This window comes from Diceros bicornis, chromosome 35, assembly GCF_020826845.1.
Source record: "Diceros bicornis minor isolate mBicDic1 chromosome 35, mDicBic1.mat.cur, whole genome shotgun sequence".
In the NCBI taxonomy this organism is placed as follows: domain Eukaryota; kingdom Metazoa; phylum Chordata; class Mammalia; order Perissodactyla; family Rhinocerotidae; genus Diceros; species Diceros bicornis.
This window is the reverse complement of record NC_080774.1, coordinates 16,859,278-16,884,453: the sequence shown is the minus strand read 5'-3', so window position 1 is coordinate 16,884,453 and position 25,176 is coordinate 16,859,278. Positions and strand designations below refer to the sequence as shown.

Genomic DNA, 25,176 nt, shown 5'->3' with positions numbered 1-25,176 from the left:
GTTGACCCTTTCTTGGCTGGTTTCTGCCAGGGAATTGAAGAGAGAATATGGATACGGTGAGGTCCGCCCGGCTCCAGAGGCGATCCAGAATGGACTTTCTCGGGATTCCTAGGCTGGAGGGAGGATGTTTTTGTGGTGGGTGAGGTGGCCCCCAGGAGCCTTGGGTGAAAGTTCTGGGGGATCTCAGAGACCCAGAAGATGGGGACGTGGGGAGGAGGAAGGAGAAGTGAAGGCATTTGCCTTCATGGGGAGTAGTCTCAAATTGAGATGGACTGAGAGAACTAACTCCAAACGCAGTGGGTAGGCAGCTTAGGTTCTTCCAATCCGATGGCGTGGGGCTTAGAACTCTGCAAAAGAAGGGGGTCATTCGGAGGGGAAGGTGCACAGCTGAACCATCGGGCTCCTAAAACTGGAAAAGGGAGGCTCTAAGAGGGACTGACTTCCCCCCGCAGCCTCGGTGGGGAGGGGGCGGTGAGCGTCTGGAACTGGCTTTCCCGAATCCAGACAGAAGTCTGAGTGGGGCTGACACGAGTGAGCCAGGGAGGGAGAGAAACAGTGGACACTCCTCATACTGGGGGTTGGGAGTGGCAGCTAACTGGGAACCCGGGATTGAGGCAGAGGGTTTTCTCAACCGACCACATAGAGTCCACAACTGTGGACGGAAGGGACGTGGGTGAGCTGAGGGGGATTCTCACTCGGGACAGTAAGGGCTGAGGAGGGCTTGGGGAAATTGATACAGTTTCTACTGGCGTGCTGATAGAGGTTCCCCACTCGGGACGTGAGGCACTGAGAGGGTTCCCCAAATTGAATATGGGGGATATGGGACACTGGGAGTGGACTGAGGACGGCTAAGGGAGGACCCTAAGTTAGGTTCAGAGGAAATTCGGGGCTCTGAGGGCGGCATCTCGCTCCAACCAGGAGAATGGAGGGGCTCTCACCAGTTGGAACGTGGGAGGATTGGGGGGCACTGGGGCTATCTCCTTCCCGACCCAGGGAGATTGGGGAATCTCTTAGATTCTGGATAGCGGGGACCTGGGAGGGAGGACTAGGGGGTCCCCGATCCGGAACCGAGCTACCTTGAAGGCACCGGGAAGCGCTTCATTCCGGGAGGGCGTTCCCGCGGCCCGGCCCCCGCGCTGGGGTGGGTGGGGGTGCGGCCCCGCCCTGGTCCCGGCCCGCATCGGGATTCGGGGTCTCTCGCCCTCGGGGACCCGGGAGCCAGGCGGGAGCGGGGTCCCGGCGCCGCCACCTCCGCGGGCGCCCGGGCGCGCGGGCGAGCGCGGGGCTTTATGCGCGCAGGGCGGCGGGGGGAGGAGCCGGCAGGTCGGCCCCCGGCGGGCCCTCCCCTCGGCCGTCCCCGCCCGCCCGCCCGAGCGGGGTCGGGGGAGGGGGCAGCATGGCCTGTCCGTCCGGCCCCCTTCGCCGCGCTCCTCATCTGCCCCGCGCCGAGCGCTGCCGCCGCCGCCGCCGCCGCCACTCCGCTGCCCGCGCCGCCCGCGGCTCCCGATGGAGACTGACGCGCCCCAGCCCGGCCTCGCCTCCCCGGACTCGCCGCACGACCCCTGGTACGGCCCGGCCCGGCCCGGCCCGGCCTGCCCGGCCCGCGCCCGCCCCGGCCCCGCCAACATGGCCGATCTGGGTCGGGCCGGGCCTCCCCGGGGCCCGGGCCCGCGCCCCCTGCGCCCTGGCGCCCGGCGCTCACGCGGGCCCTTTGTGTCTCTTCTCCTCCCGCAGCAAGATGTTCATCGGGGGACTCAGTTGGCAGACTACGCAGGGTGAGCGAGCCTGGGAGCGCCCGCCGGCCCGGCGGGGCACCCCGGACCCCCCGGCGCCCCGGAACCGGACACCCCAGCCCGGCCCTGCGCCCTGCTGACCCCGGGCGCCCCCGCGCCCTCTTTCGCGCCCCGCCCAGGGACCCCGAGAGCGCAGGGCGATCGGCGAGCGCGCACGGCCCAGCGGGTGGAGGGGAGGGGATGAGGGGTTCAGGGGGCATGGGGAGGTGGGCTGGGCCCCCGAGACCCGCCGGCGGCAGCGCCAACTCCGCTCGCACCTGCGGCTCAAACTTTTGTGAGGCGGCTCCCGGAGCGGCGGGAACCCGGCCGGAGCCGTCCCCCTTCCAGCCCAGTTCGGCCCTCGGCTTCCTGGGGCCCCGGTGGGCGCCAGGAGGCTCCACTGGAGCCGGGTGAGGGCTGGGGGGGCAGTGGAGAGCTCGCAGGCAGCTTGGCGCGGGGGTGGCGGGGCCGCTCCGGGGTCACTGGGGGCAAAGGACGGGGGAGGGGGGAAGGGCGCGGGGCCGGGCTGGTACGAAGGCGGGTGTGTGGTTACAGAAGGGCTGCGCGAATACTTCGGCCAGTTCGGGGAGGTGAAGGAGTGTCTGGTGATGCGGGACCCCCTGACCAAGAGATCCAGGTGAGCCCCTCACCCCCTCCTCCTGCTCCCGGCTCGCCCCCCTCCACCGCCACTCACTGCCTTGTAACCATCTGCCTCTCCCTCACCACGGCGCGCAGGGGTTTCGGCTTCGTCACTTTCATGGACCAGGCGGGGGTGGATAAAGTGCTGGCGCAATCGCGGCACGAACTCGACTCCAAAACAGTGAGTGGCCCTCGGGGCTTCGGGGGTCCTTTGGGAGAGGGAGGCTGCCGGAGGAGAGGGTCAGGACTCTCCCCAGGGGACAGCTGAACGGGGTCCTTAAGGAAGGAGGGAGTTTTCTGAGTAGAAAGGCTGCCATGCTCTGAAACTTTGTCACTAGAGTTGAGAAGAGAGGGAGGAGAAAAATCCTAGGCCTGCCATGAGATGCTGCATCCCTCCACCCCTCCTGTATTGGTGAGGGATGAGCAGCCACCACCTCCTCCCTATAGGTACTAATCTTGATGCCTCAGAGAGGAGCTGAGGGTGGGGCCAGGTCCCTCCCCTAACCCAAATTGGGTGAGTCAGGGCTGCAGCGACCCACCCCGTGGCTTCTCTGAACTCTAACTAGTATTTGGCTCTGCGACACCCCCCCATTCCAGACCAATGGCAAAGCATCACTGAATCCCCCTCCCTTCCTCCCTCCCTCCCTCCCCCGACTTTTGGTCAATGAGCTCCTTGCTTTGTGTGGAAGACTGGGACCTGCCTTGCCCATGAAGGGATTTATGAGAAGGGAGCTAGCTTGCCTGGAAACAGCCCTTCTGAGGGCTAGGTCTTAGCTGCTTGTTTGGCATTCAAACTCCTGGAACATTTTGCTGCTGTCCCACTGCTCCCCAGTGTCTTGGGCCCTGCAGGGGGCGCTGGCCCAGGCCCTGGCTAGAGGGGAGAGGGAAAAGGAGAAAGTCAGAGGAGGGGTTAGTCTGTGATGGGGGTGACGGTCTGCCAGGGGCTGGGACACTGTGATCTCTCTCCACACTCCCCCACTCTTCCCTAGCCCTGGGCCTCCCTGCTTGGGTCAGCCACTGGCTCCTGCTTACCTGCAACAATAGCTGGCTGTGCCCAAGAATTTGTTAAATTACCGCCTGTCCCCAGCTCCTGTTATCTCTGCCCAGTGGCTCCCACTCCACTCTCTTGCAGTAATGAGCAAATGAGGCCGGGCCTCAACTTTGCCGGCTCTGAAAGGATCTTCTTGGCGCAGACTGAGTGACCCAAGCTGGGAATGGAGAGACAGTGGCCTATTGTTTTTGGTGATTATCTGCCATCAAGCTGCCTGTTCTCCTACCATCCCCTGTCCTCAGAATGCACTGATGGCTTCTGCAGCGCTCAGGAAGCTGAGATTTAGGGGCCAGGGCTGGGGGCAGGGCCATGGGAGATTGATAAAGGGAAGAGAGGGGAGGAAGGAGGGTGAGATGGGCATCCTTCTGAGATTCAGGACTCCAGAAGGGCAAGGGCTTTGTGTTTGGCCTTCTCTGGCCTGGGAAAGGGGGGGAGGGAGGTTTATTGTGGGGAGTCTATTTTGGGTTCTGACTTTCACCTTTTATTTACTTGTTGGGTTTTACTTATGTTGCCAGCTGTGAGTCAGAGTGGAGGTGGGGTGTGTCAGGAATCGGGTGTGCGTGGGTCTGCGGTTCGTGGCTTGGGTACCATCTCCCCATCAGGGTCTGCACAGGGGGACTGTCTGAGGTGTGCTCTGGTGGCTGGGGAGACTGCTTCCAGGAGAAATAGAAGGATGGAAATGTCCATGGAGGTACGAAATCATACCTTCAGATAGGGGAAATGGGCAGCTACAGTTTTCCCTGGAGCCCCGTGGGACTTTGGGAGAGAAGAGGCATTGCCCCAGCATGGATTTTGGAGTTCCTTCTCTGTGGGCAGATTCCAGTGGGGAAGCCTGTAGGAGGCTGGTCCCTGTTCGTGGCATTCAGGCAGAGAGGAGCCAGAGCCAGTTGCCTAGAATGAGGCTGAGTTTTGAACAGAAGGAACTTTGGGAAAAGATAGATCTTCCCTGCGATTGGCTGGTGAACTTCTGAGTGGTGTCCACCCATGTGAGTGGCAGGAAACTCGGGAATGACCGGGCCTCATAGGTCCTGCATCAATCACAGTGTCTCATGCTCTGGCTTGTGCTGTTTGTCAGTACAGGTATAGGACCCAGGTAAGTCTTGCTTTTCCCCTCTGGTTGCTCACAGCCAAGGGCAAAGGTGGCCCGCTGGTAATAGCACCTTTGTTTGTGCAATGAAGGGCAGTTCACAAAGTGCCTCTTTCACCCATGTTATCTCATTCACTTCCCCACAGCTGCCCCTGGGAAAAGTGGGTGTGATTGTCCCCACTTTGCAGATGAGGGAACTGAGGCTCAGAGGGGTCAGGCAAGTTACCAAGATCACAGGCCTGGCCGGGGGCCCAAAGTTTCTGAGTCCAAGTGCCATGTCCTTGCACGTCACTGAAGCCTGCGCTCTGATTTACCCCAAGCCCAGCTGCATCATCAGGGCACTGTTTGCTTGCAGCCTCAAGGAGGGCGTTATGTTGATGGTGTTGGGGAAACAGAACTGAGTCTACTCCTGGTGGTTTATGAAACCTTATCTTGAAGCTTTTTTCAAGCAAAGAGTATTTCCATTCACAAGGCTTCCAGAGCCTTCCAGAGTCTGGATTGCATGCCTCACCTAGACAGGTATCTGTGTGAAGTCAGTTAGGCAGGGAGGGCCCCCCATTTACCTGCAGCTTGGAGGAATAAGACTTTGCTTACTTTTTTTTTGGTTCTTGCTGTGAGCTAGACCCCATGCCAGGTGCTTTGTAAGCATTGTCTCAAATAATCCACAGATGACCCTTTGAGGTGGATGTTATTATCTGCCCATTTTGCAGGTGAATTGGACCCTGAGGCTCAGAGAGGTTAAGTAACTTGTGCAAAGTCTCACAGCTAGGAAGCAGTGAAAGGGGATTCGAACCCAGCAGCCTGGCTCCGGGGCCTAAATGCTTAACCACTACACTTTCCTGCAGAGGCTGTGGTGGTTTCTGTCACCTCTGTGTCACCTCTATGTCCCGGGACGAGAGAGGTCCTCAGGGCTGAAGGCTGTGTGGTCACCATCTGAAATATGATAACCAAGGCCCCTTTTACCTCTTCCTTGTCTTTCAGATTGATCCCAAGGTGGCCTTTCCTCGGCGAGCACAGCCTAAGGTAGGTGTGTCTGTGCCTGAGAGGGGTCGTGTTACTGCGGGCAGTGATTTTCCCAGTGTTCCCATCTATGGAAGATGCTTCTGGAACCTCTGTTTGGAGTGTTTCTGGAATGGACTGGGATGAGAGGAGGGAGGATTCTTGATGTCCTTGCTCTGTGGATTGCATCAGAGATCATGCATCTTCCATCTGTGCTCTGGGGTGGACTGGGGTGGGGGCTGCCTGTGTTGAGACGGGGGAACCCCTCAGGGGATTCATTGTCCTGTATTTGAAGCCAGTACAGTTTGGGCCCTGAGTCTAACTCTGACCTCAGAGATCACAGCATCTGCGCCCCATGCTTCTGGAGGTCAAACACAGGAGAGACTTGCCCCCTGAGGCTGAGCTAGAGTCGGGCCATGGAGCTACCTCTGACCCCCTCAGTCACCCTCCTACCTCTAGGGTGAGGTGTGTTGGGCTTGCAGAGGGGCAAGGGACCATAGAGTCTGTTGTCTGTTGTCCTTCAACTTGGGTGACTGGGGCTGCCCTCCCAGTGCTCTCCTTCCTTGGTGCTGTGCAAGTTTTTCTGAGCGTGCGGGAGGCAGATTTCTGAGCAGTTGAGCTATGTAGCACCCAAAACTTTGGGTGCAGGGCAGGGACCTAAGATTCTATTCCAGGCCCGAGGGCAACTAGCCAGGTCTTAATTTTTAAGCGGTCAAAAATAGGAGCCAGGCAGAAGGCTGATTACAGTACAGGGAGCAGGCGCCCCGAGTTGGCTGACTTATCATGTGTCCTAGGACCTGGTCCCTCTCCAGGAGACCTCAGTTTCCCCCTTTGCAAGGGGGTTGGTGGGAACGAGGATGCTTTCAGGTTTTGAGCCATGGCACCGAGCTCCTGCTATGGCAAAGAGAGAGGGGCAAGTTTTAGGAGACATCTCTGGAAAGGTCCAGCAGAGGGCCTGAAAGCAATTATGGAGCAGGTATTCGAAGGCAGCCGCACCAGGGAGCACATGGTTGGAATTGGGTTAATTCCATTAAGCAGTTTGGTGACAGAAGGTGCTTTAGTGTTAGGATGGGGCTGGGAATTGCCGTGGATTAGCCATGCGCTCCTGGGGTAATTAGGACCATGTGTTCTTCCTAAAACAGGACTGGGCCACGGGGCTGCCAGAGGTTGGGTTGGGAGGTTGATGAGGAAAATGTTGGCGTTGAGTTCTGGGGACCCTGTGATGGGCTTTGGTCTCTCCCAGGGGGGCTGGTGGGGTCTTTGAGGTAGGCTGTAGCTCTGGGTCACTAACCGCCCCCCCTACCTGTCTTGGTCCTTGGGGAAGGCATTTTCACGACACAGACCCCAGGGAGGGAGGCTGGAGGGAGGCACACTCGAGCCAGCCAGGGTGTGGGGTGCACAGCTGCCCATGACAGGCCTAGAGGCGGGTGTCCAAGGGGGAGCTCGGGGGGGCCTTCCGAGTAGCTGGGGCCACAGAGAGCTTGTCAGCTGGCGCCCTGGCAGGAGGGCTCGAGCCCCTGCTGGTGGCGGTAGGCCACAGGACTCAGATGCCCACTTTCTCATTCCCTCCCCCTAACAGATGGTGACTCGAACGAAGAAGATCTTTGTGGGGGGGCTATCAGTGAACACGACGGTGGAGGACGTGAAGCAATATTTTGAGCAGTTCGGGAAGGTGGGTCCAAATGGGGGGTGCTTGCTGGGGCTGTGAAAGCTCTGTAGAATTGGTCAGTAGCAAGCAGAGTCCAGCCAGGTGGTTCCAGTTCCTGTAAGAGGCGAAAAGGGGGCTGGATCCTTCTGTGGGTGAGGCTAGGTCAACCCGCTGTTCAGGCTCCTGGCCTGTGTATGGGCCTCAGACTCTGGACACATCCCCGGGGAGAGAAGCCACACAGTAGCTGCCCCTGTTGTGGCCCTTCCCCTGTGTTTTTCTCTTGCTTATCTTCATTCTCCCGAGGGAGGCTGTGCTCCCATAGCCAGTTCAATCCAGTCGCCCCTTAGCCTCCTGGGAGTTTGCACCTGTCCAGGCCACAGGCGGTTGTGCCTTCCCCCACCCCTTCCTGGTGAGGATGATAAGGAGGCAATAAATAAGACTCCCAATTGCACTCAGCACCCTGCTTGCACAGGTGGGGAGCTTGGGGCAGAAGCTGGGGTGGTGGGTAGTGCTGATCCCCTGGCTATTTGGGGAGGAGTTGAAGAGAGCACCCCAAATTCCTGATCAGGTCCAGAGGATTGGCTTTCAGCTCTGAGGTGCATCAAGCTTAAATTTCTGGGCCATTTAGTCTACGAAAAGGTAGGAGATGTGGCGACATCAGACAATAGGGTGTCCCCAGACAGGTGAGCAATGTGAACGTCAAGGTGCCATGGAGAGATGGCAATGAGGGGACCCAGTTTTAAGTCTGGGGTGAAGTAGGGCTGCTTAGTGCTGGGGTCCCTGGTCTTTCCCTATGGGAGAGAGACTACAGGCTGGGTCTCTACCTTCGCATCAGGGCATTTTCTGTTCCCTGATAGGCAAAGGGCAACGGAGAAGTGTCTTGGGAGTGGGATGTGAGCTGGGGACTGGTGGGTTTCCAGCCCCCTGTCTCTAGGGTAGAAGAGGAGAGAGTGGGAGGTCCCCTGGCCAGCGGATGCTGGCGGCGTGAGGGCCAGAGGCCTAGGCTCAGGCACCTCCGTGGGGACCCGGGTACAGGACCGAGGGCAGGTCGGCGGCCTGGGCCCCAGAGGGAAGGGCGCTCCTGGGAAGCAGCAGGCCCCGCTCGGCTCCGGCGGGGTGTCTTTGTGTCTGAGCGCCGAGCATTAGAGCTCGCACTAATCTGATCCAGCAGCTGTGATTGGAGGCCGCCTGCCCCCGGGGCCGGCGTTGCCATGGCAACCGGGCCCCAGGAGAAGCCGTCAGCGGCCGCGTCTTTTGTTCGGGCCTAAATCGGCGTTGGCATGTGAAACCGGCCCGGGGAGGCCAGGGGGAGCCGGAGAATAGGCTGCCAGGGAGCGAGGGGGACAGCCGGGAATGCCAAGGGCCCCGCGGCGGGGGGCCCCCCGCCCGGATCGAGGGGCCGCCGCCGAGGGGGGAACAATGGTCAGCCGCCATGGCTGCCACTCAGGCTTAGCGGCCGCCGAACTTGGCGGCTCCCACTGGTCAGCAGGCCTCGGCCGCCTCCCCTCCCCCCGCCCGAGCCCCCTTGCCCCCGGGTTCCCATGGAGACCAAAGCCTATTAAGGACACTGAGCTGGGAGCCTCCCTCCCCTCAGCTGGCCCCAGGAGGGGACACCAGTGGGGGTCCCCTGGACCCCCAGCCACTTTCCTTGCTCCCTGCCCTGGCTTCAACTCTGTCCAGCCAAGGCCCAGGTTGAAGGGTCTGGGGGGGCCGGAATGGTGGAGTCGGAAGGTTGGGTGGAGGAAGGTGAGAAGGGCTGCAGATTTGGGCTGAATCAGTTTGTGCGTCAGGCAGGAGCTCAAAGCTGTAGTATCAGGGAGGAGGGCGTGGCTGGTTCTTCCATTCATTCATTCATTCATTCAGAACTAATTATTGAGCACAAGTCAAGGTGCTCAATAACTGGTCATAAATGACACAGGCACTGTTCTCATGGAACCTTCAAAGCCAAGGGTGTTGGGCTACTCTCTCTCTTGCTTTGCTTCTCTCCCACATGTGACTGTGGGCAAGCCCCTCCATAATATAGGTAATAATAGCTGTTATTTATTAAGCACTTACTGTATCCCAGGTACTGTGAGTTGTTACATGCGCTATCTCATTTAACTCGTCCCTATATGATAGACACTGTTACGTCCATTTTACAGATGAAGAACCTGAGTCATGGAGACACAAAGCCACTTTCCCGAGGTTACCCAACCAGCAAATGCAGGATCTAGGATTCCAATTTGGGCCTCTCCTACTCAAAGCCTGTGTTTTTATCACAAGCCTCCCTTCTGCGTTTCTCTTTTCCATTGTTTAAGTGAGGGAGTGGGGAAGATGTGCTGAGCCTGAAGTGATCGGTCCAGTTTGGATGGTCCAGCTGATTTGGGATTGGGTCTTAGAACGGGTCCATAAGGATGGGAGTGAGGGTGGCACTCCACTGCGGGGCCCCCGGGGAAGGAAGCTCCTTGGGGAGGGAGATGTCATTTCCCTCTGAGATTCTCCGGGTACCCAGCTGCCTCCTGGCTCAGTGGGGTCCTGGTACTCCCGGGGAAGTCAGAGGCCCAGTGTAGCTTGGTGCCTGAGGAGAGCTGGAGGACCACCCTCTTGAGGGCTGCCCTTTCCACTTTAGTGAGGCAGATGACGGGCCTGGAAAGAGAGTGCAGGAGAGTAGGGGAGAGGCTGTGCTCCATGGCCTCAGGGAGTTTTCCTTCATCCTTTGGGTGTCTCACCATTTGGGGGAGGGTCGGCAGCTGGAGTGGGGTGGGGGGTGTGGTATCAGAAGCAGCCCTGATTTCCACCCAGGATGAATCAGACCTTAGTTTAACCCCATGAGATAGCTGACATTGGCTGAAGAATTCAGAGGGCAAGGAGGAAGCACCAGATGTAGGCAAAGGGAGGGAGGTGGGACTGCAGGAGGGAAGCTAAGGCCTTTGGCTGGCCTTGTAGCCAAGGGGATGCCTTGAGGGAGTAGCCAGAAGAGAAGACTGGGGTCCAAGGGAGGGGGGATAATGTAGAGCCTCCCCCTTCCTCAGCCCCTTTCCCCTCCCCCAGTCAGTGGGAGGCAAGCAGCCCAGGCACTGAACTCTACTTGCTTTAATTACAGCCTCTAGCAAAAGGAAACCTCAATTAGAGGAAAAGATCTGTACCAGGAGAGGGGAGTCAAGTCTGGCTGGAGCGGCTGCTGTCCTCCTGGCCTTTTGCAAAAAGGGAAGAGACTTTCACTTCCCCATCTCGTATCTTGCGCCCATATTTCCTCCTCTAGCACCCACTCTGTGCCTCCTCCTTCCAGGCTTGGTCTAGCATTTGCTGTGTGACCTTGGGCAGGTGACTTCACCTCTCTGAGCCCATTTCCTTATCTATAAAATGAGGATCTTACTATGTGGGGAATGTGGAGAGGATGATGGGGCAAAGTGCCCAGCACATATTTGGTGCTTAATATTTGCAGGCTGGTCCATTGAGAATTAGGAGTTGAAAGAGAGGTGCTGTAGCATTCAGCTGGGGTTGCAGATGGAAAGCTGTCCCCTGCCCAGGGAGCTGGTTTAAGATAAAGCCTAGACTGAGCAAAAGGGGGTGGGCGTGGGAGCCCCTGCTCCTGGGTTGTGGTGGGTCCCCTGGTGTCTGCTGAGTCCTCCATGGCAGGCTCTGTTTCAGGTGGACGATGCCATGCTGATGTTTGACAAAACCACCAACCGGCACCGAGGTGAGTGTGGCCCCCTCCCCCTTCCCAGGCCAAGCTGGGGGCCTGTGGTCAGCCAGGGGGCTGCAGGTCACAGCTGCCCTTTCATCTCGCCTCCTGACATCCTATCCCCAAGGATCTGCATCCTCTCCCGGGCCTGGCCTTACAGAAGGCTTTTGTCCCGCCATTTCCTGTGCTAGAAACTTGCCGAATTGCAGACACCAATTGCAGACACTCGAGAGGAGCAGAGGAGCAGACCTCCCCACTACAAACCGAGCCCTCCACCCCCGCCCGCCCCAGCTGGTGTCTGCCCAGCCAGTGTCTGCCGGGGCTTACCTTGTCCCTGGTAACCAGAGCTTGGGCCAGGCCGCCGCAGGGTCAGGCTGACTCCACAGCCCCGGGCAGTCTGCTCCTGCCACTGCCCTCTAACCCCCACCCACGGGCAGAGCCCAGCCCCCAGCCCCCTTGCCCCTGAACCTGTGAGCATCTGGGCCACAGTGTGCACACTGCCTGCTTGTTTTTCTCCCAAGGGCCTTGCCTTCTGAGAACTCCCATTGCAGCCCCTGGGGCACACCCAGGAGGAGGCGGGGTTGTTCCTCCAGTTGCTTCCCGGCTTTGGGTGTTTTCGCCTGTTTTCGGATTGGAGTATGAGCTGTTGTGTGTGTGTTTCTATCTGTGCATATGAGGGTGTCCGTGTCTGAACATCTGTGTATATCTGGTGTGTCAGGGTAACTGTACATGTAGGGGGACCTTTGTGAGCATTGGCGAGTGTCTGTGTGATATATGGGTACCTAGTTGTGTATGTATGCACGTGTGTTCACTACGAGTCGTGTATATGTGTGACTGTGCAAGCATATGTCTGAGTGTGTACACCTTTGTGTAAGTTTAAATAAGTATTTGTATGTATCTGGTGGGTACCTACTTTCCCTCTTTGGAAAGCATCTGAGAAAGAGAAAGGGCATGTTGAGTATATTCATCACAGCTCTGCCACTTTCTAACTTGCTGTGTGACCTTGGGCAAGTCACTTCACTTTGCTGAGCCTTGGTTTTCACATCTGTAATTTGGGACTAGAAACCGCGTCTCAGCGGATAGTTGAGAGGTTCCTAGGCTGTGGGCAGAGCCTTTAGTTAACCTCAGACACGGGCCTGCTAGAGAGGAGTGGTGGTGTTGGTATGACTAGGGGCAGCCTTTTGACCGTGAACCCTGGTTCTGACCCTGCCTTTGCCTTCCAGGGTTCGGGTTTGTCACGTTTGAGAGTGAGGACATCGTGGAGAAAGTGTGTGAAATCCACTTCCATGAAATCAACAACAAAATGGTGAGGGGGGATTGGATGGGGTGGAGGTGCAGAGAAAGACTGCGGCTCCAGGCTGAGCCAGCCAGGGCTGCTCAGAGGTCCTGGAGGCAGGTAGAGGGGCAGAGCCAGTCCTCCCAACTCCTGAAAATCGGGACAGGAAGGCAGTGTCCCATGACGGTTAAAAAGCATGGCTGGTGGACTGAGAGAGACCTGAGTTAAAATCCTCACTCCATGGGCCGGCCCGGTGGCTTAGTGGTTAAGTGCGCGGGCTCCGCTGCTGGCAGCCTGGGGTCGGATCCCGGGCGCGCACCGATGCACTGCTTCTCTGGCCATGCTGAGGCCGCGTCCCACATACAGCAACTAGAAGGATGTGCAACTATGACATACAACTATCTGCTGGGGCTTTGGGGGGAAAAAAATAAATAAATAAAAATTATAAAAAAAAAAAAATCCTCACTCCACTGCTTGCTAATCTAGTCATTGGGCAGATGACTTCTCCCCTCTGAGCCTCAGTTTCCTGCTCTGTAAAATGGGAGTGGCAATAGCACCTCCATCGCATGGTTGGTGTCAGCGTTCGATGATCTATTGCATGCAAAGCCATTTACACAGTGCCTAGCGCATAGTGAGTGGTAACTATGTCAATAGCACATCGTAAATGGTAACTATGAAATTAACAATACAGAGGCCTGCCAGGGAGCAGGAGGGTTGGTGATGCTAGGACTGTAGGAGGGACTGACCCCAGGCCTCATTGCAGGTGGAATGTAAGAAAGCTCAGCCAAAAGAGGTGATGTCGCCGACGGGCTCGGCCCGGGGGAGGTCTCGAGTCATGCCCTACGGAATGGACGCCTTCATGCTGGGCATCGGCATGCTGGGTATGTGCGAGGCCTGCACCTGTGGCTTCTTCCTGCCCGGAACTGCTCCCGGGGCTATGAGGGGCTGCGTGGGTGTCACATCTCCTCTGTGGTCTGCCCTCCTGTCTGAGTCATTGGGTAGGAGTGGGGACCAAGGATCTCAGGTCTGGCAGTCCTACCAAAGGTGGGGTGGTTTGGTTGGGGGGTGCTGCCCTCTGGTGGTAGCCAGAAGAATGGTCCAGTTGCTCCATGTTAATTGGTTCTTGTGTCCGTCTGTCCGTTCATCCGTCTGTCCATCTATCCATCCAGTAAATAGTTATTGAGCAACTGTAAATGCTAGGCACTATGCCAGGAAGTACAACAGAGACTTTCCTGGGAGCTTACAGTCTGGCAGGGAAAACAAATAAGGAAGAACATAAACAAACAGGTTTCGGATGGAGAGGTGTAGGGTGCCAAGGGAGCATGGTCATAGGGAACTTGACCAAGACTTGGAGAAGCCAGAAAAGAAGTTACATTTAAGCTGAGTCTTCAGGTTGAATTGGAGCTGGTTATGGGAGGACAGGGGAGAAGGGAAGGGAAAAAGTGTTCCAGGTGGAGGGAACAGCATTTCCAAAGACCCAAAGGCCTTTGGGAAGGCAAAAAGAAGGCTACTGCTTCTTGTTCCTTCAACTAATATTGATTAAGCAGCTACTGAGAGGCAGGACCTGCCCCCCTGGGGTTCTCTATCAAGTGGAAGACAGGAGTAAATGGGCAGTGTCACCACAGAGGGACTGGAGGCTGTAGGAAGCCCAAGGAGGTACCTATACCCATCTGGGGATTGGGGAGACTCCCTGGAGGAGGTGAAGGCTGCCATGAGCCTTGTAAGTTGAGCAGGAGTTGGCAGCCCTTGGGGCCCACGACTGAGGGTAGAAAATCTGAGCTGGGCCCCCAGGAAGTCAAAGACTCCCTGGAGAGGCAAGATGTGTACACAGAGAGAGAAGAGTACAAGGGGGTCTTTATACCAGGTATGGGGGAGGGGTGTCTAGGAATTCACAGGAGGGGGCATGGCATGGGCTAGAGGGCCAGGATTGTAATTATAGATAGGGTGGGCGAGGAGAACACCCTCCAAATGGGGCACTGTCTTCTCTTAAAGTTTTTAACTTTTTATTTGGAACTAACTTGAAACTTTCAGAAGAGTTGCAAAAATAAAGTAGTACAAAGAACATCCATATACCCTTTACCAGATTCACCTGTTGTTAACATTATACCCCATTTGTTTTATTATTTTCTCTCTCTGTTTGTGTGTATATGTGTATATATACATGTATATGTGTATACACGCACAGTACACCTGTGATTTTCCCCTGAATCATTTGAGGGTAAGTTACCTGTGTTATGGCCCTTTATCCTTAAATATTTCGGTGTGTATTTCCTAAGATTAGGGATACTTTTTCATGTAACCACAGAATAGTTATCAACTAAATTTATATTAAGACAATATTTTGATCTAATCTACTATCTATTTTTCTGTTTTATCAATTGACCCAATAATGTTCTTCATAGCATATTTTTGACCTCCAGAAGATGCTAGAATCAGCTATTGCGTTTAGCTGTCCTGTCTCTTTGGCCTCTTTTGATCTGGAACATTGAGAAAGTTTTCTTTTCAAGGTGATTCATTAGCTGGTTCTACCCCATTTAAAAAGTGAAAGAAAAGAAAAAGAAAACCTCTAAGAAATAGTGAGAGTGGTGGTTAAGAGCCTTGGAGCCAGTCAGATCTGAATTTGAATCCCAGTTGCACCATTATTACCCACTATATGATTTTTCTTTCAAAGCTGCAAATATTTATTAGATGCATACTAAGTAGTAGGCAATGTGCAGGTGCTGGAGATACAGAAATAAAAGATGGGGAAGACAGAAAATCAGCGCTTAAAGAAATCTTGAGATAACTTCAGAGAATGACTGTCACTGCTATGAAAGTGACATGATAAATATTGTAACTAATGGGAGGGAGGGAGGACTCTTGTGGGGTGACCTCCCTGAGGAGGTGACATTTGAGCTGAGACTTGCACAATGAGAAGGACACAGTCATGCGAAAACCTGGGGGAAGAGTGTTCCAGGCAGAGGAAACAGCATGTGCAAAGGCCCTGAGATGGGAAGGAGCTTGGTGAATTTGAGAAACAGCGGGGAGGCGAGTGGGGCTGGAGCAGAGTGAGCGAGGGGCAGAGGGTAGATGAGGATGGGAGGTGGGCAGGAGCGGGAGCACAAAGGGCCTTGACAAGGAGTTTGGAGTATTCTCAGACAATAAGTGTCACCTCTCTGAGCCCCATCTGTAAAATGGGGCTCTGAATAGGACCTACCTCTTAGGGTTCTTATGAGGTTTAATGAGTGAATAAAGGGTGCAGCGGGCTTACTACAGAGCTGGGCTTGCAGAAGGTATTTGGCAAATGTGACCAACTGTTATTCGTGATATGAGGTGGGGAGGGAAGTGAGAGGCTCAGATCCTTCCCCACTGAGCAGGGTCCGAGCTGGAGGCAAGGCATCTGATTCTAGCCCCTTTTCCCCATCAGGTTACCCTGGTTTCCAAGCCACCACCTATGCCAGCAGGAGTTATACAGGCCTCGCCCCTGGCTATACCTACCAGTTCCCCGGTAAGTCCTGCTCAGTGTCCCTCTGCTGCCAGCATGTCCCTGGTTCCTGGGCAGTCTGACTCCTCAGGGTGGTGTCTGGGGGTGCATGGCTGGAGGGGGGTCTGCCTGCTGGAGGCTTGGAAGGAAGGGCATGTCTGAGGAAGGAGCGCCTCTCCCGACCCATCCCCTCCTCACCCCCTGCCTGGAAGCTGGGGGCGGGGGGCTCCTGGAGTGGCCCTGCATGGCACCGTTCTCTCCCAGGCCGATCTCTGCCTGCCTCTTGCCTTTCTCTCCTCCCCATCCCACTCTGGGGTTGCCACTTCCACCAAAGAGGGCACCGGGCTTGTGCGGGGAGGGGGTGGGCTCCCTGAGGGCCAACATTGGTTGTGTCTTTATGGACACACTTAGAATGACCTCGTGGTACACTGAGCCCACTCAAGGCCAAGACCTTTGGAGACCCTGACTGCTGAAAAACTATTTAAAAGCATGATGATTGCCATCCTCATTTGTAATTCAAAATAAAAATAACACTAGACCTTCAAATAAGTGGCAGGGAGCCCAACAAAGATCTGAACTTTCCCATGATGACTTTTCCATGTTGTTTTCTTTGAAATATCAGATTTTTGCAAGGCATTTTTTTTTTTTTGGTCTTATTTTAGAGAGTCTCTGAGCACTTGCATCATTTGCATCTTGAGCTGTCCAGGTTGGAATCCTCTGTACACATTATGTTGTCTAATCTTCACAATAATGTCATGGGAGAGGGATGTGATCCCCATATATAGGTGAGGAATCGGGCTCAGAGAGGGAGAGGGACTTGCTAAGGTGGCTTAATTAGAAGGTGATGGAGCTGGTAACCAAACGAAGCCTGACCTGCTCTAGGGTCATCACTTTTCATCAGTGCTGCCTCCCTGGCTCCTCCTTCCCCCCAAAAATAGAAGAGGAGGATTCTGGGAGATATTTTGGTGCAATCTCAAGCCTTTTAAGAAACACCAGGAACAGTAGCCCCAGCATTGCCCTGTGCCCAGGGTATAGGTGGCAACTCTGCCCAATCTCTCTCTGTGTCTCTCCTCTGTGTCCGTGTCTCCTTCCCCAACCTTGCTTGCTGAGGACCGTGCTGTCCCCATCCCCAGCTCTTGGGTCCTATGCATGGCCTGTCTCCCCACCTAGTATCCCCGTGGGTGCATTTGTCCTCCGTGGGCCATGCCCGAGGGGCCTCCCCTGCATCTTCCTAAGCTGTTTTACGTTTCATTTTAGAATTCCGTGTAGAGCGGACCCCTCTCCCGAGCGCCCCAGTCCTCCCCGAGCTCACAGGTCAGTCGCTCGGATTTCATACATCTCACAGGCCACATGGGGAGAAAGAGAAGGACCCAGGGACCTTTCTGGGGAAAGCTAGCAGAACCCTTTTCTCCGGCCCGCCAGCCCTCTGGCTGTGGGGATACAGCAGACTCTGCCCAGGCACTGGCCAGTCTGTGTAGCTACATGGCCCTTAAGGGTGGGGCATAGGGCCAAGCCCAGCAGATGGAGGCGAAGTTGCTCATTCATCCATTTGGCAAATATTTATCTAGCACCTCCTGTGTGCCAGGCACCATACGGGCACTGAGATCCAGCGGTGAACAAGCCAGGGTCTCAAACTCAGAGCAGAGCGGGCCGGGTGAGGACTTTGGCAAACTGGAGTGGGCGTGCCTCCACTCAGTGCCAGCTGACCTTGCCTGGAGGGGATGCAGACCCAGTACTTTCAGATCTCACTTTCCAAGAGAAGCCAGAAACCCGGCTTTTGCGTTTGAATGAATTTTTCAATTATTGTCAAATCTTGGCGACAAATCCCAAATTTTTAAAACACTTCAGGCCAAATGAAACATGTTTGAGGGCTGCATCCAGCCCTAGGGCTGCCCGTTTGCAACTTCTGGGCAAGAGGGATGAAAGTGCTTGTTCATCCAGAGGCCACTCTCCAGCTGGAGCTTTCCCTTGGGCCAGGCAGCTCAGCTCTGGAGCTGGGGGCAAGGCCAAGGCCAAGGGCAGGGGAGGGGCATATGCAGATGAGGGGGCCTGCAAGGGGTTCTCTGTTCAACCTGCTTCTCCCCCACCCCACCCTCAGACTCTACCCCTCAACCTGGCCGCGTGTGGAGGACGTGAGCGTGGGTGCTGCGTTAGATGAGACCTTCCTTCCAAGGGGTGCTCAGGGGTCCCCCAAAATGGGGGAAGGGAAGAGAAACGTGGAGTGAAGGAAGGGGAGGGAGTAGAGAGTCCTGGAGGTGGGGGTGATGGGCACTCTTCCCTGAGCAGAGTGAGGGGAGGTGGAAAGGGGTCTTTTTCACTCATTTAAGAACTGTGTGTTGAGGACCTACTGTATGGGACCCTGCCAGGCCCTGGAGGTAGAGCAGGGACAAGACAGAGCCAGGCCCAGCTCCACAGAGCTTGTAGTCTAGAGAGGGAAATAAATACTTATTATACAAGTGAGTGATTCTTTCTGGTTGTGATAAGCACTTGCTCAGATTGGCCACGCTGACTTTGCTTTGTGGAAATGCCCAAATGGGCCCCAGACCAGACCTCAGAGCCCAGCCCCTGCCCTTAAAGGACTGAGGGAAGAAGTGTCCCCTCTGCAGACATCTTGGCAGGGGAGGAAGTGGGTTCAAGGCTTGGCAATTGTTGGATGGCTGAGATCCAAACTTTCCTCTCGCTTTTAGGAGACGTAGGTGTTTCCTTCATGCGTTCAATAAATATTTACTGTGCCAGATGCTGTTCCAGGCAGTGGGGATACAGCAGTGAATGAGATAGATGAGGTCTCTGTCCTCCTGGAGCAGGTATTCTAGTGGAGGGAGACAGCAATAAAGAAGTAAACAAACAAGTAAATAATAAATACTTCCAAAGAGTAATTTGCACAAGGAAAATAAAACAGGGAGATGTGCTAAGGTGTTAGGGTTGGAGGCAAGGAGCTGCCTTAGCAAAAGTGGTCAGGGAAGGCTTCTCAGAGGAGGTGACGTCTGAGTGAGAAGGAGCCAACTGTATGAAGATCTTAGGCAAGGCTACTCCATGGTGTGGGAACCATGCTGTCCTAGACTTTAATCCCCCAGCTCAGTGACTTTGCCAAGGATTTTTGGGGGCCTTTTCCAGGGTCCCTAGCCACAGATCCAGTTCCAGTTCAGGGTCAGGGTCACCAAAACAGCCCCAAGGAGTGCATCTTGGGATGGGAGGCTGGTGTTCCTGAGGGCAAATGCCAGCTCTGCAGACACTGGCTCTGGGCAAGCGTTGTAGCCTCCCAGGGGCTGCAGGGGCAGAGCCGAGCAGTAGGGGGCGCTCACCCCAACCCCCGAGGAAGCTCCAGGCTCAAGCGAACCAGTTAGTGACAGAGAGGTCCCTTCTAGTCCTTCAGCTGGCATTTACTGCACAGCTACTGTGTACAAGGCGGGGTGCTAGGAGCTGTGGACGTGGGGGTGGAGGCAGACAGCAAACAAGGGATTAGCAAGATCCCTGTGTCTGAAGGGGCATCAGAGAAAGGGGGCTGAGGGATTTGGGGGTGGGAGTGGGCATCTCTGGCTGGCTGGTGGTCAGGGGGCCCTGAGGCAGGGAGGTGGGGGCACACTGCTTATTGGGGGCGTGCTCTCGGGAGAAGGGGAGTGAGGGAAGCAGGATTGTGGCCTCACCGGGGTCTAGCTCCGGCCTGATCCCACAGGGAGCTTTGGGGCACGAACTGTACCCCAGAGTCGGTCCCACCTTGAGGCAACGGGCCTGGCTTTTTGTACCCACGTCAGTCAGTCACTGGCTGCGGCTGGCTGGGGTTGGGACGAGGGACATAGCCTCCCGGGGGACCTCTGGGCTGGTGGCCCGTTTTGGCAAGGGCACTCCCTGGGGAAGTGGGCGGCTGCAGGCAATGCTCAGAGCCGCTCAGGGTGGGGTGCCCGCCCCCACCCTGTGTGAGTTTTGGGTTGGTCAAGTGTGTCCCTTGAGTCCAGGGGGGAAATTGTGGTCTCTCCTACCTTTCTCCCTCCATTCCATGGGTCAGGACACGGATGGCAGCCCGAGGGACTTCTTTCTGCCTTGACCCTGGGGCTGCACTGACCCCTCTGAGCTGGGCTCAGGCTGGAGAGGCTCTGCCCAGGGCGGGCTGCTTCATCCACCTCTGTCCCCTCACCTGCCACGCTGAAGAGCGCACGCCTTTCCTTTCAGCCATTCCTCTCACTGCTTACGGACCAATGGCAGCAGCGGCAGCAGCGGCGGCTGTGGTTCGAGGGACAGGTGAGGACTTCTGGGGCGCAGGAAGCGAGTGAGGGGGTGCAGGGGGCAGAGAAGTCTAGAGGGGAGGGGAAGTGGCCACTGCCACCCCTCTTCAGAGGGACTCATTTATTCATTCACTCAGCAAGGATTAACTGAGCACCTGGCGAGCCAGCCAGGAAGGAGCCTGACATGGTCTCTGCCCTCCAGAGCTCACAGGCTGCGGGGGGCCTCAGGTATTAGAAGGCAGTAGTACTGAAGGATGATACTGCCTTGCTGGGGGAAGTCAGGTACCAGGGGAGATCACAGCTGCGGCCTCTCGGGAAGGCTTCCAGGAGGAAGGGCCTCTCAACTTCCAGTTGGAAGGCAAAGAGGAGGAAAAGTGTTCCCAGCAGAGGGAATAGCATGTGCGAAGGTGTGGAGGCCAGTTAGCATGGGTGGAGTGCAGGAATGGGGAAAGGAGAGGAGTAGGAGGAACTAGGTCCTGGGGAGACACTGAATATTTTAAGCAGTGGTGTGGTGTCGATTTTAGAAAATGCGCTCAGCTGTGGTGTGGGGACAGGTTTGAGGGACTCAAGAAGGGAGGCCTGGAAATCAGTGGGGAGGCTGTTGAGTGGTCAGACAAGAGATGATGGGGCCTGGGCTAGGTCTGGTGGGGTGGATGGACTCGGAGAGATCTCCAGGAGGTGGGCCCACAGGCCCTGCTGGGATGTGAGGGGGAGGGGGAGGGAGAGGGCAAGATCAGGGGGGTGGAACAAATTTGAGGGGTGCCATGGCGCAGCAGTGGGCACCGGGGCTATCACCGTCTTCTTTCTGGGTTGCCAGGCTCTCACCCCTGGACGATGGCTCCCCCTCCAGGTTCGACTCCCAGCCGCACAGGGGGTTTCCTGGGGACCACCAGCCCCGGCCCTATGGCCGAGCTTTATGGGGCAGCCAACCAGGACTCAGGGGTCAGCAGTTACATCAGCGCTGCCAGCCCCGCCCCCAGCACCGGCTTCGGCCACAGTCTTGGGGTGAGTGACCGGTCCTGGAGGACCCTGAAGTTGGAGGTGGGAGAGGCCTTGTCTGCCTGCGGGGGCAGAAGGGAGGCAAGGGATGATGGATGGAGAAAGAGTGTCACCAAGGGGGACATCATTCATTCATTGGGCATTTACTGATTGCCCTGTGTGTGCCAGGCATTAGGTGGCCCTGCGGACACTGTGCAAATGAGACTCATCGTCTCTGCCTGCACAGAGGCTAGATTCTAGCTCAGGCGTGCTCGAATTTTATCCAGGGTCCTGGTTATATGCAGATTCCCAGGTCCTACCCCAGAGAATCTTTTAGTGGGTCTGCAGTGGGGGCAATATGGGCAGAGCTGTGCCTCACCTCAGGTTTCCTGCAGGAGAGAGGAGCCCCTGGGCTTTCTCTGCTTCCCCTCAGAATCTACGAGTCAAATTCTTTTCTTTCCAGGGCCCCTTGATTGCCACAGCTTTCACCAATGGGTACCACTGAAGCAGGAGACAGGTGGCAGATGGTGAGGAGATGGGGAGGGGTCTTGGGATGGGGATGGCACTGGGGAGGCTGGTACCTGGGCAGCCCAGTCTAGGACACAGACCCCATCCCTGCCTCCACAGAACCCCCAGTCCAGTGGGGCAGCAGACTTTCATACCAGCAATGGTCAATGAACATGAAAAGCTGTTCAACCTGCTACATAAGAAATGTAAATGAGGGGCCGGCCTGGTGGCGTAACGGTTAAGTGTGTGCGCTCTGTGGCCCAGGGTTCACAGGTTCGGATCCCTTGCACACACTGAGGCACCGCTTGTCAAGCCATGCTGTGGCGGCGTCCCATAAAAAGTAGAGGAAGACACGGATGTTAGCTGAGGGCCAATCTTCCTCACCAAAAAGAGGATTGGAAACAGATGTTAGCTCAGGGCTCATCTTGCTCACAAAAAAAAAAGTAAATGAAAAGAACAATAAGACAGCACATGCTACTCATCAGGCGAGGATTTTTAAAGATTGCTGATGCTCGTCATTGATGAGGGTGTAAGGGAAACTGTGCAAATTGGCTTGGGGTTTCCAAAGGGCAGTCTGGCAGTGTTTATCCAGATTTTAAACATTGATTCCCTTGACCCAATGATTCTGCTTCAAATAACTGAAATGTCCTCGAAAGGAGAGTGGTTAAATAAACTCGAGTGTATGCATACAATGGAATATTACACAGCTGTTAAAACAGGATACCATGGATATATGTCCATATACAGAGAGAGAGCCAGTGCCCTGTACACACAGTCCTCCTGTGGTCTATAGCCAGATGGTAGGGTACTCGTGAACCAGTGACATTTCATTTTTTTATTCATTCATTCCAACAACTATTTATTGAGCACTATTCCAGGAAAGAGTGATGTATAAGACAGACAAGGCCGCTCTCATTCTACAGACAAAAATCAACGGAACCAATGAGATAATTCCAAATTGTGCATGAAGAGCCTACTTCAGATTAGGGGTTCGGAGAAGGCATCCCTGAGAAGGGACATATGAATATATCCAGCCATTCAAAATCTGGGGCAAGAGCGTTCCAGACAGGGAACAGAAAGTGCAAAGTGTGTGAACAAAGCTTGTCCGGGAGGGGATTACAGAAGAGGCCTTATGCAGTGGGATGTGTGTTCTGGGGGCCCCAAAGAGGCGGGGTGGGATGGAGGGTTCAGGGAGCAGGACACCGGGACCCCCTAACCTCCCGCTGTGTTCCAGCGCCCCAGCCTGCAGCTGACTTAGGACCACGAGTGAGCCAGCGAGGGGGCGGGGACACCTCAGCCGCAGCCGCCGCCCCCTCCCCCGCAGCGACTCGGACCGCTACTGCCTGCCCCCCACTCCCCGGGCCCCTGCCCTGCTGCCCCTGGGCAGCGTCTGGCTCCCCTACTAACTTCCCCTCTTCTGCCCCGACCCCCTCCCCCGCCTGCCCCACTCCTGCCCGCTTTTATTTATTTTGGATTAGCCGGTTGCCCCCCACCGTCCCTGGTTCTTCCCTCTGGCGTCCGCGCCCCTCCCTCACTCGCTGCCGCGCCCCATAGGACCCCCCCAAGAAGGCTTTTGTATTTGTGCATAGCTAGAGTGAGGGCGGAGGGGGCCTGCTACAGGCCACAGCCCCAACGCTTGTTTTTTATTCTGATTTTCCCTCCTTTTCTCGTTCCTTTTTTTTTTTTTTTTTAAAGAAACCGTTTTTTAAACTATTTCTAGGTTTGTGAATGTGAAGCCCCAGGCCGCAGGGGGCGAGGGGCCAGGTGCCCCCCACCAGCTGAGAACAAAATGTCTATGTGGGTCTGGGCCCCTGGCCACCTCCCTCCAGCCCTGGAGAGGAGGACAGGGCTGCATAGGCCAGGCCGAGCCCCTGGAACCATCCCGTCCTGTATCATATGTAAATACTGTGAGGTGAAGCCCCCACCCCTCTCTAAGACCCCTTGGGGGTGCGGGCATTGCCTCGCCCACCTGGCAAAGGTCTCCCCCTGTGTTTCTGTCCCCTCCTCAGACACCGTTACTGTAAGCTTGCAGGCCTCACCTGTGGCCAAGGCAGGCCCGCTCTCTCAGGCCCTAGGGGTCAAGGCCTTGGGCCTGCCCACCCCGGAAACCCAGTGTGGGGGCAAGGGGCGAGGGAAGAGAAGGGCTCGCCCGGTGCCACTGCTGGAAAGGAATTAACTCTCCAAAGGTCTCCCCCTGCCCCCTACCTAGGTCAGGCCTTCATGGTTTCTGCTCTGAGCCGCCCCCATGAGTGGGCAGCAGGGGGCACTTTGGGATGGGGCAGACCCCAGGGGAAAGCAAAGGGCTTCTCAGGGAACCCCCACATTCTCTCACTGAAGTTTCCCACCAGGATGGTCCTATGGCCAGAGCCCCTTGGTAGCCCCCCACCCCTGAGTCCCCTTCAAAGGAAATGCTCAGGGCCTGACTTGATGAAGAGTGAGTGACTGGGCTGGCGCGGCAGGGCTGAGGCCCACCCGTCGCCGTGCCCCCCTCTGTGTCCCTCTCCCCCAGATCTGAGGCTGGGGACCTAAGCTCCCTTCTCCATCAAAGTCTCTACTCCTTAAGACCCCCTTTGGAGAGTTAATTGTCTGTGTGAGGTGCTTAACCTATTAGCCCTGAGAACACAAAGCAATAATCTTTGTCACTGAGATGCGCCGCTGTTCGTGTTCTTTCTTTCTTTTTTTTTTTAATGTTTCCTAATAAAAGAGAAGCTGCATTTTATTGGTTTTTATTTTTAATTTTCTACACATTTGAGCCGAGTCGTGAGAGACTGGGCTTCCCTTTCCTCCCCTTCCTGTGACACCCCCACCCCCACCCCACTGGGCCCACCCATGGGCTCAGCGCCCTGGAATTCCGTTTTCTGATTTGTTTGGGGAATTTTTTAAAAAGATGTTACATGGTGTTTCGAAGCCAGCAAGTTACCACCCTCCGGTGTCTCTTCTCTCCACATCTGTAACTTCTTTTTCCAGGTTTTATTTTCAGTTTTAAATTCCTAATAAATTATTTGAAAACGGTACTGGGCTTGAGTGTCTTGCATCTCTGTGTGGATTCAGGTCCAGGCACCCCGATGATAACCTGTTTTCCCTTCCCTTCTCCTGTTTTTCTTCTGGAACAGTCTTCACTTTCCACTTGGCCCAGCTTCCTTCTCCAACTTCTTGACCAGCCTCAAAGCTGAGCGTTGATGAGATACCACTTCATGCCCATTACAATGGCCATTATCAAAAAAACAGAAAACAACAAATGTTGGTGAGGATGTAGAGAAATTGGAACCCCTGTGCATTGCTGGTGGGAATGTGAAATGGTGCAGCTACTGTGGAAAACGGTTTGGTAGTTTCTCAAAAAGCTAAATGTTGAATTACCATGTGACCCAGCAATGCCACCCCTAGGTATACACCCAAAGAAACTGAAAGCAGGGACTCAAACAGAGACTTGTACACCAATGTTCATAGCAGCATTAGTCACAATAGCCAAAAGGTGGAAACAATTCAAGTATCCATCAACAAAAGAATGTATAAACAAAATGTACTCTAGCCATACAATGGAATATTACTCAGCCATGAAAAGGAATGAAGCACTGACACCTGCTACAACATGGATGAACCTCGAAGACGTTATGGTAAATGAAAGAAGCCAGACACAAAAGGACAAATATTGTATGATTCCATCTGTGGGAGTTACCTGGAATAGGCAAATTGATAGAGACAGAATGTAGATTAGAGGTTACCAGGGGTGGGCGAGGAGGGAATGAGGAGTTATTCCTTAATGGTTACAGAGTTTCTGTTTGGGGTACTGAAAAAGTTTTGGAAATACATAGTGGTGATGGTTGCAGAACATTGTGAATATAATTAATGCCACTGAACGGTACACTTAAAAA

At 55.4% G+C, this 25,176-nt stretch overlaps 1 protein-coding gene across 9 annotated transcripts; it reads left to right on the top strand.

Moving 5' to 3' along the window:
* On the top strand, positions 1-24,318 carry MSI1 (musashi RNA binding protein 1). 9 transcript variants are annotated; one of them, XM_058531557.1, is made up of 15 exons: positions 3-56; positions 1,735-1,775; positions 2,328-2,409; positions 2,508-2,592; positions 5,531-5,572; positions 7,128-7,220; positions 10,827-10,875; positions 12,084-12,166; positions 12,900-13,017; positions 15,543-15,623; positions 16,857-16,913; positions 19,767-19,835; positions 20,637-20,824; positions 21,261-21,324; positions 22,539-24,318. In XM_058531557.1, exons 2-14 carry the CDS (start codon positions 1,739-1,741, stop codon positions 21,300-21,302), a joined length of 1,026 nt encoding a protein of 341 aa, XP_058387540.1. In that variant the 5' UTR covers positions 3-56; positions 1,735-1,738; the 3' UTR covers positions 21,303-21,324; positions 22,539-24,318. The 9 variants fall into 9 exon arrangements, with proteins under 9 accessions (XP_058387544.1, XP_058387546.1, XP_058387540.1 ...); XM_058531558.1 differs by having other exon boundaries at positions 4-56; positions 20,670-20,824; XM_058531559.1 differs by lacking the exon at positions 3-56 and adding an exon at positions 1,446-1,565.
* The last annotated feature ends 858 nt before the right edge of the window (positions 24,319-25,176 follow it).